The following is a 14,086-nucleotide window of genomic DNA, read 5'->3' as shown; positions in this document are numbered from 1 at the left end:
ATCATTCCCACTCTCTAATCAGTTTCTTCTCTTTTACAAACTCTCACATAACTATGGAAGGTAGTTATTACTTTGCATTTAAAGAGGTTCCTGCAGGATGAAAATACTACCCAGAGTATGGCTGAAAATATTTAACTATATAATTCAATAGTGAATTTAGTCTTCAGATGACCCTATGCTATGCATCAATTTACTGCTTTCCCTGTCTCAGTACATCAAAGAAAGTACTGCTTAATATAAATTCTGCTCATCTGGAATGTTTTGGAGTTCATTAATTCCAGAACCTATGTTAATTATGCATTGCCAATAAATAGGAGCCCTCTGATGGCCCATTCCTATGGGGACACAGTCCTTGTTAAAATACGGGGATGAAGAATCCCAGGTATTGTCAACCTGAATTGTTAAAGTTTAAAGTAAGTATACAGGCAGTTGACATTATGGGTACTCAAATATTTTCTGATAATGACAGTGATCAAAAAAAAGAAAATCCACATGATAGAAAGATTTAACAGAACATGACTCTGACCTATTCCTAACTTTGGTCTATCTTTGACATTTTATAAATGCTTAGAATTGAAGATATATGCAAATACAGCAAAACCTATGGGCTCATATGAAACATTATGTGCCCACAATGAATTCAGACAAAGGAATTTTAAAATGACATAAATCTTGGCATAAGATGATTTGTGATAAAATTGTTTAGTATTTTAAGATGACACAGATATTTATAAAAAGTCCAAGCAGTCAATTATTTCTTTAGTAATTAGGTTATAAAGAACAAACAATATATGAAGAGAAATTATACACATTTAAGAATAAAAAAAGCAATCGTTAAGAATTACTTTTTAGTGTTATGACTATTTTACTTAATAAAAATATACAACTTGAACACTATTTTTGAATTCTTCGTATCCATGTATCATTATAATAAAATAAATTAACACAATACCTCTTGAAGCTGAATAAATTTTCCTTCCATTACTGAAAGAGCATTACTTTTCTCCACTAGTTGTTTATGAAGCTTAATCATTTCTACATTGTCCCGAATATTTGACCTTCAAAGTTGTGTTTAAGAGAAGCAGAGACAAAAGTCAAAAAATTCAAGTTAAAATAGAAAGAATCTATAGTGTAGTCACAGTTTTTCAATTAATATTACCTAGAAAATATTTACACACTTGCACATCAGTCACTGAGATTTTTAGATTATTATGAATGTAGGACAGATTATTTTAAACCAACCAATAATGCTTCTCAAACTTTCATAAACTCACAGACTCTCAGAGTTTGAAGGAAGCCCCCGAACTTGATTACTATGTCACCTCCACAATGACTGATAATGTGGATTTAAAATCATTTTTTAGTGTGCTGAAAGATGGCATGAAAACACAGTAGTTTTTAGCACAGCAATGGTTCCCCCACCAAAATCTACACTTATTTTAAGGAGAACTATCATGCTATTTCCCCTAAATGGAAAATATGCAATATAGTCATTCATCTTCCTATCACTCCCTCGAAGCAAATGGTATCATAAGATTACCATTTATTGGAGTTTCCTCTTGGAGTTTAAACTTTTAAAAATATTTCCAAAAAAAGTGACTTAGCATTTTATACTAATAAATGCCCAAAGCTGGCATCTAAATATGTTGCAGATGTGCTTTTAGCTGTAAGAGATCATTTGATGTCCACAGGGTATATAGAAACCTTATATGCTGCAATACTATTTTGTATTTTTCCTACTGAGATTAAAGCAAATGTAGAATTTAACAGGAAGATCTTGTTAAAGGTTAATCACAGATCTAAATGAATACCTGTTTGCAAAAGGCATTTATCTTCCTGACAGAAAAAGGTTCCTTAATTTGTTTTACATTCAAAAATATTTTTTAAATTATAAAGCTTGATTTTAGACTTCATTTTTTTTAAGAAAAATAAAGGCAAAAATTTTAATTTCAGAATATTATTTCAGTAAAGTAAATGATTTTACTTCCAAAGCTTATCTAGTGTACACATATTGGAAAAATTGTCACAATGCCCTACTGGAACCAGAAAATGGACTACAAAGCTCACACATCTGTAAACCAGCTGAGGACTTGAAATACTTAATTTTCCTCTTTGATATTTGAAAGTTCATTGTATTTTGGCATTGGACAGTTAGTTGTCCTCAAACAGAAGATAAACAAGTCCGAGAACCTGGATCTTGCCCAGGGTACAGTCTTAAAACAATGTTAAAATGATTATATGTCTAAAACATGTTATCTAGTAGTTCAGAGCAAATATTCAACAGTACACTCACTGTTATTCTCCTCAGTATTAACTCTACTCACTAAAAAAACCAAAACAAAATTTTCTCTCTATATATAAAAAGAAAAATATATTTTAAAGTTTAAAGAAAATATTCACATTTTACTTCCATATTTAGAAGCCAAAATATAATTTACCTATTTTCCCCAGAATTACTTGGTTTGAGCACTCAACAGTGAGTGACATATAACGAACATGTAAGGACAGAACGTGATTCAAATAATTTAAAATCTTTCTTATATTTTTATCTCTAATATTTTATTTTTGCTTCAAAATATGTTAATATTTTCAAGAAGATTGAGATATAGTTGAATAATGCCTATCACTCAATGATAGTAACAGGCAATTAAATCTCAATAATCCATTCAGCCATACAGGGTCATAGAAATAACAGGCTTTCATTCTGAATTTTCTTTGTAAGGCAAAGGACAGTAGCATATTTCAAAAACTTTCAATTTAATTAGTGAATGCTTTCTTGACCATTTCCCTAAACTCCTTGCAGTTTAAAGTTTTCAAAATATTGCCAAGAAAAGTGATAGAGCATTTTATACTAATAATGCCCAACAAGTGGGCATAAATACAACATAAGTAGTACTTAGAAAACAGCAATAATAATGTGGTACTTTAAATAAAAAGCCAGTTTTTTACAGAACACACCTATTCTGGGACAATGCAAAATCTACAAGTCTTCAACAATTATTTTTAAGTATCAGTGTTAGGAGCTTTATACATAATAGTTATTATTACAACTGCATATTTTTTGAGGGTAACAATGAGAAGAAAAGGATAACCTGTTAGGCTCAAAGTGTTGGGTCAGTGATATAAAGTATATGAAAGTTAAAATCAGCAATGTGATGAGTGTGGTCTGGCCTTTAAGAAGGTGTACAGTGAAAAGCACCTCAAGCCTGACAATCAGCATTTTTATATAGATGAAATATGGTAAGAGAATAAGGGTGGAAGCAAGAGACAAAGAGAAAAGGAGATGTCACAAAAAGATGATGAGAATGAGAAGGATGTTGGAGGCAAGAAGGAGCTAGAGGCATTGCTAAGTGGCCAGTCCTAGACCTCTATGCATGTCAAGCAAGATCTCAGGTTGGTCTCCTTTGAAGAACAGACATAGGGCTAACTTTATGAACAATATTTTAAGTGACTTCCACATAATACTTTTCTACCCTCTTCCACACACTATATGATAGGAACACCAAATATTTAGGATAACGACATTCTAAAATAAAGAACAATGCATGGTAAAAACATTCAGATGAACTGTGACCTTTGTATACCAATTCATACATGCTGCATTACACATGGTGAAATAATTTGCAAACAGATATCAAGCACACTCATTAAGTGCTCTGCAAAAATAAATTTCCCAAATTTTTAAACAAGGATTTTGAAAAAACCATGAATGATTAAGTTGGAAATGCAGTTTCTTTTCTTTTTCTTTTTTTGTTTTACTGACGTATGATTTAGAATTATGATCAAATCTTTTAAAACTCTGAGAACAGTTGTTAGCCTGTCTCTAGATTAAAAACAAACTGAAATAAATTAGATTTTATGTTGAAAAAAGTAATCTAGCTTAACAACCTGTGTGCCAAGTTTCTCTCATATAATTTGAAACAGTCAAGCAATAAACTCTGAAAAAGGAATTTCTAATGGAAGCCTTGAAAACACTTGACTCCAGCTTTGCTACTGGGTGCCATAATAAATCCAGAAACTTAAAACCTCAGATACACTGGCGAAGGAAAAACTTTCAGTGGAGTTGTGTAATGCATAGTCTAAAATGAAAGCTTAAGAAGCAAAAACCTTTACTCTAGTCAAAGTTTCATATACTTCATTCCCCCAGTCCTCAACTCCCCTCTCCCACCCTCTGCCAACATTGCATTCTTTGCTACAGTAAGGATTATGAAAGCTAAAAAAAAAGCCTCTTGATTTTTTGAGAATAAAATATTATGATATAATTTTAACACCACTTATAAGAAAAGGCTTTAGAACACAGAAACTAGGCTATGAGATTCTGAGAAGTAGTTAGGTCAAATATGATACAAAATGAAGAGGCTCTTTTTGAGTAGTAGTTTTAGGCTGACTAAATTTGGAGTTAAGGTTGAAAACAAATCTTAGGGTTAAAAAAAAGAACTCTAGATTTTAAAGTTTAAACAGTGGCAGACATTCTGTAAGTGTATTGTTGAAAGAAATGTAGGTCATTCATAGCTCTTATTAGGGATATATAGGTAGCAATTACTAGCAAGGGTACCACTTTTGAATAGGACTACAGAAGGCTCCCAGCAAATTCAACGGAATAAACTTCACTAAAATAGCTGAGGAAAGTCTATTTGAAAGAATGGTTTTGCTCAAAACTGCTACTAGAGTTCACAAGTGAAAATAGTGCTCCCTGATTTAAGATTACATAAAGGGAAAAATTTGTCTGCATATGTTTATTTGCCTCTGGATCACAACTTTCCTGTGATGTCGGGTAAAACTATAAATCAGATCTCAGTATTTTCTTACTCTCATCACTCACAGGAATGGATGGGACAGTTCTGTTAGGGTCTTTACATGCATATAATCACACTCTCATCAAAGTGGAGGGGCAGTCCCACAGACTGGTTGTGGACAGGAAGAACCCAATTCCTGGCTCATCTTCTTAAAGGGATCATTCTTAGGATCAAGTTTAATGGATTCCAACTAGAGATTTACAGTAATAGGAATGGGAATCTGGGACGTATAGTCAATATTTAAAAAATCCCAATGAAAAATGTAGATTTACTGGGAATTAAGTTGCAGAAGTGAGCTAGAGGTTTTGTATTATTTTAATTTTTTTATGAATTATGGCAATCCAGTGCTATAACATAGGTTATTTCACAATTACCAAAATGAATGATTGGCATACCAGTCTCGGATGAATACAAAATTTAAAAATTGATTTAACTAATAAATACAGCTAATTTAGTAGGCAAAATCTCTCATAAACACAAGGTCCCTAGGGAGAATATAGCTGTTGTTTAAAAGGTAGGGAACCATTTACTCATTTCAATCTATTCATTTTACAGTTCATGTACCTAACTGAGGCTCAGAGAAATAATTTGGCCAGTCCTTAAGTGACAGAGCCAACACTCAAATCAAATTCTAAGAACTAAATTCTTTCCACTTTTCTAAATTGCTTTCTTCCTCTAAGACGTCCTAAGTTTTAACTTTCCCTCTACTATCATGTAAGCAGTAATATACTAGTTATTATTAATTGTGACATTTTCCGTGGTTTATATAAAGTGCTGGGTACATATGTCAAGCTATTACAGAAAAACCCTAGATAATATTAATAATAAAAAACACAGGTATAAAAAAATTAGAATGGCATTTGAGTGCAACAATTTTCATTGGGCAAATTCTAGGCTATTCAAAACCGGAATAAGAACTTGGTGAATATATTTTTAAAAAATGACAGATCACCTCCCTGAGTAACAATGTATGTATGGCCATCCCTGGTCTCAGTTAACCTTCTGTCAGAGAACCAGATGTGCCCTCTAAACTAAGGGGCTGTACGAATAGGCAAATCCAAATTGAGGGGCATTCTGCAAAAAACTGTCAGTGGGCTGGAAAAGTGGGGGAACCACTCTAGAACAAAGGAAACCTTAAAGACATGACAACTAAATTTAATACATGATCCTTGATTGGAGCCTAGATCAAACCAAACCAAACCAAACCAAACCAAACCAGGTATTAAAAAAAACCCCTCAGCTATAAAAGACATTATTGGGACAATTGGGGAAATCTGGATATAGACTGTATATTAGGTGATGCTACTGTTATCATTCATTGTTAAATGTCCTGAATATGATGGCTGTACTGTACTCTCAAATGGGAGAAGGAAGGAGGAAGAAAGTGAGAGATGGTGGAGGGTGAGGAGGGAGGGAGGGAGGGAGGGAGGGAGAGAGGGAGAAGAGAGGGAGAGGACAGGACAAGATAGGAGAGAAGAGAGGGAGGAAGAAGGGCTTGTGCACAAGTATGCAGAATGCAGAAACAGGCTTGTTGTACCATTCACAAATATGCTAAGGGGTGAAAGGTATGGGAGTATTTACCCTACTATTCTTTCCATTTTACTGTAGGTCTGCAATTTTTCAAAATGAATAGTTGGGGAAGAACATGAGAGTGCTAGGCATGAAATCCTGCATCTGTGCTGAGGGGAAAGAGTGAGCCCCTAAAGCCAAGTTGTTTCTTATAACACATGGCTGCAAAAGGCCTCTCTATTGTAAGATATGACAGTCCACTGTCTGCCAAAGTCTTCCAAGTCAGAGTGTCTGAAATATTTATGGGTTAAATTTCCTCCACTGGGACATTACAGCTCTTATGTGATTTTTAATTAAGAAGGTAAACGTCAAAACATTTAGTTAAAAAAACACTTAGTACAAACTACTTACACATTTGGTAAGAGTATAAATATTTTTGGAGTTGAAAAAGTCAATAAAAAGTAAAATTATTCTGATTTTAATGTTCGTGTACATGTGTTCACTGGTTACTGCTTTGCATTTAATTTAAGACGGCCTTTTTAATAAGCAGAAAATGTACATTTTTTATATTGTTTAAATTTTAATGTGGATTTTTGTTCAAAACAACACAGACATTCAGGCTACTTGTAAATGATACAAGATTTTTTGCTAATGAGGCATTATGTAGAACATATGCAAAAATCACAACTCAGTCTTCCAAAATAGACCACAACAACAGGAAAAAACATGATTTTAATAAAAAAGAGCAGTACTGAGCTTTTACTTCAAAGCAATTAAGGGCTTTGGATAACCAAAAGTTTATGTCAAGCTGATGCCAAACCAAACTGGTCTATTAAACACATACTATGAAGAGTTTTTGTAATATTCTATGAAAAGGCTCTTTGCCATAAATATCAAGCACTGCCACTCTGAAGATTATGACTACGTTAGGCTCATGTCTGAGAACAAGGAGTCCAACATTGAGATCAGACTTCTAGAATTTCAAATCTGAAATAATGTATCCGTGAAAGAGAAGTTTAAATATGTTTTCCATTTTGTGATTTTTCTCTACAGTAAATTATACCAAGTTTTATATTCTCCCCAACATTTTTTTCAACAGTTTTCCATTAGTCTAAAAAAAATTGCTGTTACACATAAAATTTTGAGCTATGTGTAAACATGTTTTTTAAAAAAGCCTTGAAGAGCCTTATTTTAAGTTATTTCTTCACTTTTCAACAACTGTATTTCAAGAAACAATATGTAATTACTACAGGCATCCTTCCTTCTAAGCAAATAACATGCAAATTTTCAATTTTATAAAATCGGTGAGGTAGTAATCAGTGACAATTTAAATAAATCAGTGATTTATTTCTTTTGCCTCTGCAGTAAAAGTTCCTTTGCATGTAATACTCATTGGGTCGCTGCTTCTAATTCTTGACGTGACAAAAAATAGAGTGCTATACAGTGAATAATACAGCCCCCTGAGGAGGGCCTTAACTCTTCTATGTGTACATGCTGGTGTCTTTTGCTGGCAAAATTTATCGTAGAAAAGAACAAGAGTACTTCAAAAAGTTCATGGAAAAAGAGAATGAAAAGATCATACAAATCTTTCCATGAACTTTTTGAAGTACCCTAATATGTGTCCTTGTCTATCACTCTATTTCTTCTGCTGTTCTAGTCCTAGGATTGAAGGGCTTTTAGATCTCCCTTTCAGTTAATACTGAACATCTAGCTCCTAGAGGATCACATCCATTTGGAAAAGGGAATGCCAATGTCCATCTTACTCTGTAGAAACTTGAGAAATATTACAAGAAAAGCAGATTATGATAACCTTGTACTCATTGGTTGAGTAAAGCTGACAGGAACAGGCTCCAAGCTTGGGCTTGGCCTACATAAATTTTTATATTCAGATAATGTCTTAAAAGTACCTGTTGGCAATACACTACTATCATCATATTCAGTGTTGGGGTCTGGTACTTTAGCTCTGTTCCTCACAAAGAACCACTTCTTGGTTTTCCAAGAAGAGTTTAACTCAGTTCTTCTTCCTAGGGGAACATGGATAACTTCTGGGTATTCAAGCTGGTTTAAAGCCAGGGCTCAAATTATATCCCCTAATTTAAATATAGTTCTCAAAAATATTCACGTTTCTTTTGCCCTGCACTTATAAGAGTATATAATGTCACTAGATACATAGAATTTCCTTCTGTAATTTAATTTTACATATAGCTTTTTAGGAATAGAAAGTATTAGACATAATACTAATCTTTTAAATCTCTGAAATATAAAGCTTTTAAAACAAGTCTGATATTATACATCTTTTCTTAGCATCTTCATATATTACCATGTAAGGTAAATTTGTTAAGATTAAACTCTGAATCTGAAATGAAAAGCTAGAAAATTTTACTTTATTTTTCTTAATAAGAACCTAGCCACATAAACACGATATCACACACATTGCAAAGGGGAAAAACAAGCAGAGCAACTAGGTCTGGTTTAAAAAAAAAAACATTAGAGAGAAATAAAAGAGACATAAGAGATATAACAAGCAATGTGTAGACTTTATTTGGATTCTAATTCAAATAAACAGTGGAAAGATATCTTCAGGGAAGTCTGAATATAATCTGGTTATTAGATGATATCAAGGAATTGCTGTTAATTTTGTTAGGTGTAATAATGGCATGGTGGTTATGTTAAAAAAAATTCCTTATCAGAGTTATATGCTAAAGTATTAGTGGGTGAGATGACATGATATCTGGCTAGGGCTAATTAACTGAAGAAAATAAAGGTGAGGGGATAGATGAAACAAGACTGATAAGATGCTGATAATTGTTAAGGATGAGTGATGGCTACATGGGGGTTCAATATACTACTCTCTCTACTTTAGGATATGCTTGGTCCAAAAGAGAAAAACAAACAAAAAGAAAAGAGAAAAGCCATAAAGGGAAGAAGATAAATAAAAAAAAAACAATAAAGTCTTATTGAAAACAGAATGTCAAAGCACAAAACAAGTGAGCAGGTATTAGGAACCAAAAACAACAAAGGAGGATGAGAAAATATTGTACATTATAAAATGTCAAAATGGAAAGGCAGCAAGGATACTACTGACAGGTTCCACTGTAATCTGTAACAATCAACAGAATGCAATGCAAACTCTGAATATTAGGAGAGGGAACATATTTTTGGGATCACAAACTGGTACCATATTATAAAATGTACTACTTTTTAAGGTTGAAAAAAACCTTAAATTGGGGCGGGCCCATGGCTCACTCGGGAAAAAAACCTTAAATGAGGCTGTACTATGTGCAAGGTATGCCAACAGCTGAGTTCTTGTCACCCATATTTCTCTGGGTAACTACTATCAAATGGTATCAGAACTCCCTGCAGTCTTGGCAAATGGGGCAAACAAACAGAGAATACAAGATGAGAGTGATTTCCACCCATCAGAAGCTGCTTAAAAGCAGAGTACGTTAGGGAAACTATCCTTAGATGAGAGTTGTTGATAACGGTTAGTAGGTCTAGAGCAGGCTTATATAAAGAATGTTAAGTAAAAACGTGACTTGTAAAAAGACTTGATAAACTTATCCTTATATGGCACATGATAAAAGTACTTAAACTAATTTTGACCTTATCAAAGTGATATTTCTGTTTTAAGATACCTTTGATCTGTAGCTTGCTGTTCTCGAAGCTGAAGAAGAGATAACTCAATTTCATTTTCTTTTCTCCTCAACTGAGTTTTCAGAATCTCAGCCAAATGCTCTAACTCTTCTATCTGGCCTCTCTGTGACTGGATAACATTTTCTCTGAAATAAAGAGCCTTTATAAGAATTTATAGCTTGAGGAAAACTGTTCAGTATTTAAGATCAAGGCAAAGAAATTTCTTCTTAATAAAGAGCAAGCAAAAATTAAAAATTTTAGTGTCAATGACTCTGCACATGGTGAAATAATAGCAGGTTAAATGTGACAATTTGAAAATACATATGGAACAGCTCAAGATATTGCTTTTTACAAGATAATGTCCCAGGCAATGGATTAAACTTTGGTTCAATTCAATTAAGTACTTATTGATCACCTACTACATACTCCACAATCTGATCTTCAGATAATTTATACACTTTTGTTCTTTCACATATGTACATCTGCCTATATCAACCAAATTATCACTTCAGAAGGAGATGGCAGGAAATGCACCAAACATAACTTAGTGGTCTCTGGCACGTGTTCACCTCTATCACATCTGGAGGCATTCCAGTGTAATGAACCTCAGAAAACTGGTATGAACCCTGGCCTTTCAGCTGATTATCAGGTAAGAAGATTATGCCTAGCCTTTTATTTTCTCACAGGCTATCATTACTGTAACTAATATTTAAAATATTCAAAAGGAAACACTTTAAACCCATATACTCTTAAGCAACTATCTAAAGTATGATATGCTTTGTGTCACGTTTTCTTTCCTCACTCATACTGTTACTTTTTTATGATCCAGGTGAAGGCCTATAGATAAGGTGGAACCATACCTTCATCTGTGTGACTCACTGACTCTGAAAGCAAGAAGCTTTGATTAACTGAAAAAGTAAGCTAAAAGTAGCAGAAGTAACTTTTTTGAAACCATGATATAATGAAGAATAGTTTTATAAAATCACACGCAAACAAAACCTGAAATCCATGTGTATCTGATAACTCCAAACTTTTAAGCTACTCTCCCGATTCTTTTTTTTATTTTTTAAAACCACAAAAAAGGGTAATTGATTCAGTATCCAAAAAAAAAAAAAAAAAAAAAATCACCTGTGATTTTCCTCAGAATGAAAATGTTGCCTCTAAATCTTATTCTCATACTATTCTAAATGACCAGACTTCATGCCATTCCTTTTGGGGTAAAATTACAATAAAAAAGACTATTCTAGAAAGACTTCTATCAAAACAATTGGATAAGTTGTTCATCTTCCTCATTTTACTGAAAACATGTTATATAATATCTGTTGTTATCCCACAGAATTAGCTGTATTTTAGTGGAGCTATTTATAAACAATCCAATTTTGTTTAAAATAAAGGAAAGGGAGGGATAAAAAAAAAGACATGATCAATAAACAAAGTTCTTAAATGACGATGAAAAAGAGTACATACAAATTTCTTATTTCTCCTCTGGCTTCTTCAAGTAAACTGTTGCCATATTTTGTAAGCATGGGCTGTAGAGTTTCTGCTACATCTACATCTTGGAATCTTATACCTAAAAATAAAGTAATAAAATATGATTATAGGAGTGAAGTTAGAAAAGAAGGATCCTTGATGTGCTATCATAAAGATATTTATAATGCAGTAAAATCTTATTAAGTTCTAAAAGATATGTGTTCTATAGTACAGAGAATTTGAACATACTGCCAAAGGAAATATTAGTATCAGCCACCAGTAGCCATTAAATAAAATTCAGCCGCAAGCATTGCCCATTTAACAAATTCTACTATGGGAAACAAATTGCCTAGAAATAATTTGATTCAATTTAAGACTTACAACTCCTGCAGTAATTTCTGAAAGAACCAAAATCTTCAATTCAGGTGTTTACAATGTAAACTGAAGTATAAAGAAAAAGTGTTTCAAAAACTTGATTTTTTTGTAGTGTTTCTGATAAAGATTTTTTGATTTTTAAATTAGGCATTCACATCTTTTGATCTTACATTTTTAAGTGAAAAACTGTCCTGTACTTTGGTTTCTTCTGCCTCAATAAGAAAATCCTATTCAAACAAATGTAATTTGAAAATAAATCACCAATAGGATTCTTTTAAATAAAACATTTCACCGCTGCACTTAAAATACAACTTTTCTTATAAAAACAGTTATATGCAATTTTACAAGGATAGTTCCATTGTTAAAAATGAGACATACTGTTAATTATGTGAGTTATTTTACATTTATAGAATAATTAAATTATTAGGTGTAAGGTAGATAAACTATAACAAATGATTTCAATTTTTAAATGGAGAATATTCCCATATATAAAGGTATAGAACAAATTCATTCTCTTTAGAAAAGTTTACTTTTTAAAAATGAGAATTTTAATTAGAATAGTGAAACTATTAACTTGCTTTTTCCAAAATGTTCAACATCTATTGCTGTAATCCAGACTAAAGAATAGAAAAGGCTCTGCCTAAAACATTAAAATAGTTTATTGTGTTAGAATTTGGCAATTATATGATATTGGCAGTAATACTAATTCTTAAGCTTTTCCTACATAAATCATGGAAAAATTCAACATTATCAGTGGAATTAAAAAAAAAAGATCAATAGTCAAAACATTTCTTAAAACTTAGATTGTTATGGTGATTTGCCAATGTTATATTTTAAAACATATAAACTTTACAAACATCTTTGTCCCTCTGGTTTTTTTACAATAAATTTTTTTTTTTGTTTTTGGAGGCTGGCGTGTACAAGGATCTGGACCCTTGACTTTGGTGTTTTAACCAGCTGACCTCTACCAACTGAGCTAACTGACCAGCTTTAGAATTGTTTTTACATCACATTGATCACACCTGAAGCCAGTGTTTTCCATTCCTTATCCTGACAAGGCACAAACAGAAAAAAATAATATTTGTACAGCAACTTAGGGGTAAAGGCTGCTTGTGACCTGAGAGGGTCTGAGGTTCTCAACCAGCCACCGCAGGCTGAGATATTCCTGACAAGTCTGGCTGAAGTCCCAGCCTAAAAGGCAGTCCTGAAGAGTCTATTAAGGTTGCTAATATATTAACTTTGGTAATGATGCTTCAGGTTTACTCAGAAAGATAGTGGTTGAGAAAGTATCCATCACTATTTAATACTTTGTGCAACTTCCATGTCCTGGACTCTATACTGAACAGTGAAAAAGGTCTGACTTACTAAGAGCATAAAAACAGAAGAAGAAATTTAAGCTACGTAGTCACATTATTAAAAGACTCTGCTGCTTTGTGGCTCTTTTTTTTTTTTTTCCTATAAGGAGAAATTCTGATCAAGCTCTTCTATTTAAACAACAATTTATAGTACTAGATTAGCTTGGCATTTTAATCTAAAATTTGAGCGTTATTTTTACTTAGTATAAAATACCTTTCAGACCTTAGAGATCAACTTGCCCACTTACAGTCCCAGATGGCAAAACTATGGTTCAGAGAGGATAAATGACTTTTTAAAGGTAGAATATATTATTGTGGAGCTACTATTTTCTGGCCTTTTATTTAATTTGGTGTTATTATCACTTCACTTTACAGATGAGGAAAATGAGGCTGAGAGGTCAAGTGTTCTCTTCCATGTAAAAAAGTTAATAAGTGGCAGAATGTGTTTTCTCATTTATAATTCATTACTTTCGTTATATTCAAAGTCTATTGCCAATTTCACATAGCTAGGAGTAGCCAAGCCCTTTCATCCTGCAGCTGCCTTCTGCCTGTGTGGAGGCCTTATTTACTTCAAAGGAACTCTATCTAGGGAACAGACAGTGTTAACATTTTGGCTTGGAGAGAAAACAACAACAAATTTTTCTTCCTTTCTGTTCATATAGAACTTTTTCCTTCCTCAATTAATTTTAACTGAAGTTTTACATTTTTTTAATATCCCTAAAAAATGTTTGGTCTTTATAGGAAGCATATTCCAAACAAAATCAATAGAGTTAAAACTTTATTTCCTTCCATAGTAGTTAAAATTTTTAAAAAGTTACTTAAAATATTTATTGACTTTTAGTCCCATTATAATAAAATTTAAATGTGGGTGAAGAGAACTGAGAACTTTTATTAGAAATATTTAGGCTCTATACTGAGTCTTGTCTATGCAATAGAATTGCTCTGTAA

At 32.7% G+C, this 14,086-nt stretch overlaps 1 protein-coding gene across 1 annotated transcript in view; it reads right to left on the bottom strand.

The window, feature by feature from the left end:
* The window catches only part of RPGRIP1L (RPGRIP1 like), a 95,106-nt gene that overhangs the window by 72,462 nt on the left and 8,558 nt on the right, over positions 1-14,086 (bottom strand). The window contains exons 5-7 of the mRNA XM_063112002.1: positions 11,406-11,508; positions 9,941-10,084; positions 953-1,058 (exon numbers count right to left, since the gene is read on the bottom strand). Coding sequence (XP_062968072.1) covers positions 953-1,058; positions 9,941-10,084; positions 11,406-11,508 — 353 coding nt within the window. The remainder of the gene's footprint in view (positions 1-952; positions 1,059-9,940; positions 10,085-11,405; positions 11,509-14,086) is intronic.

The sequence above is a fragment of the Cynocephalus volans genome, chromosome 10, assembly GCF_027409185.1.
Source record: "Cynocephalus volans isolate mCynVol1 chromosome 10, mCynVol1.pri, whole genome shotgun sequence".
Lineage (NCBI taxonomy): Eukaryota > Metazoa > Chordata > Mammalia > Dermoptera > Cynocephalidae > Cynocephalus > Cynocephalus volans.
This window is presented reverse-complemented; position numbering and strand designations above follow the sequence as displayed.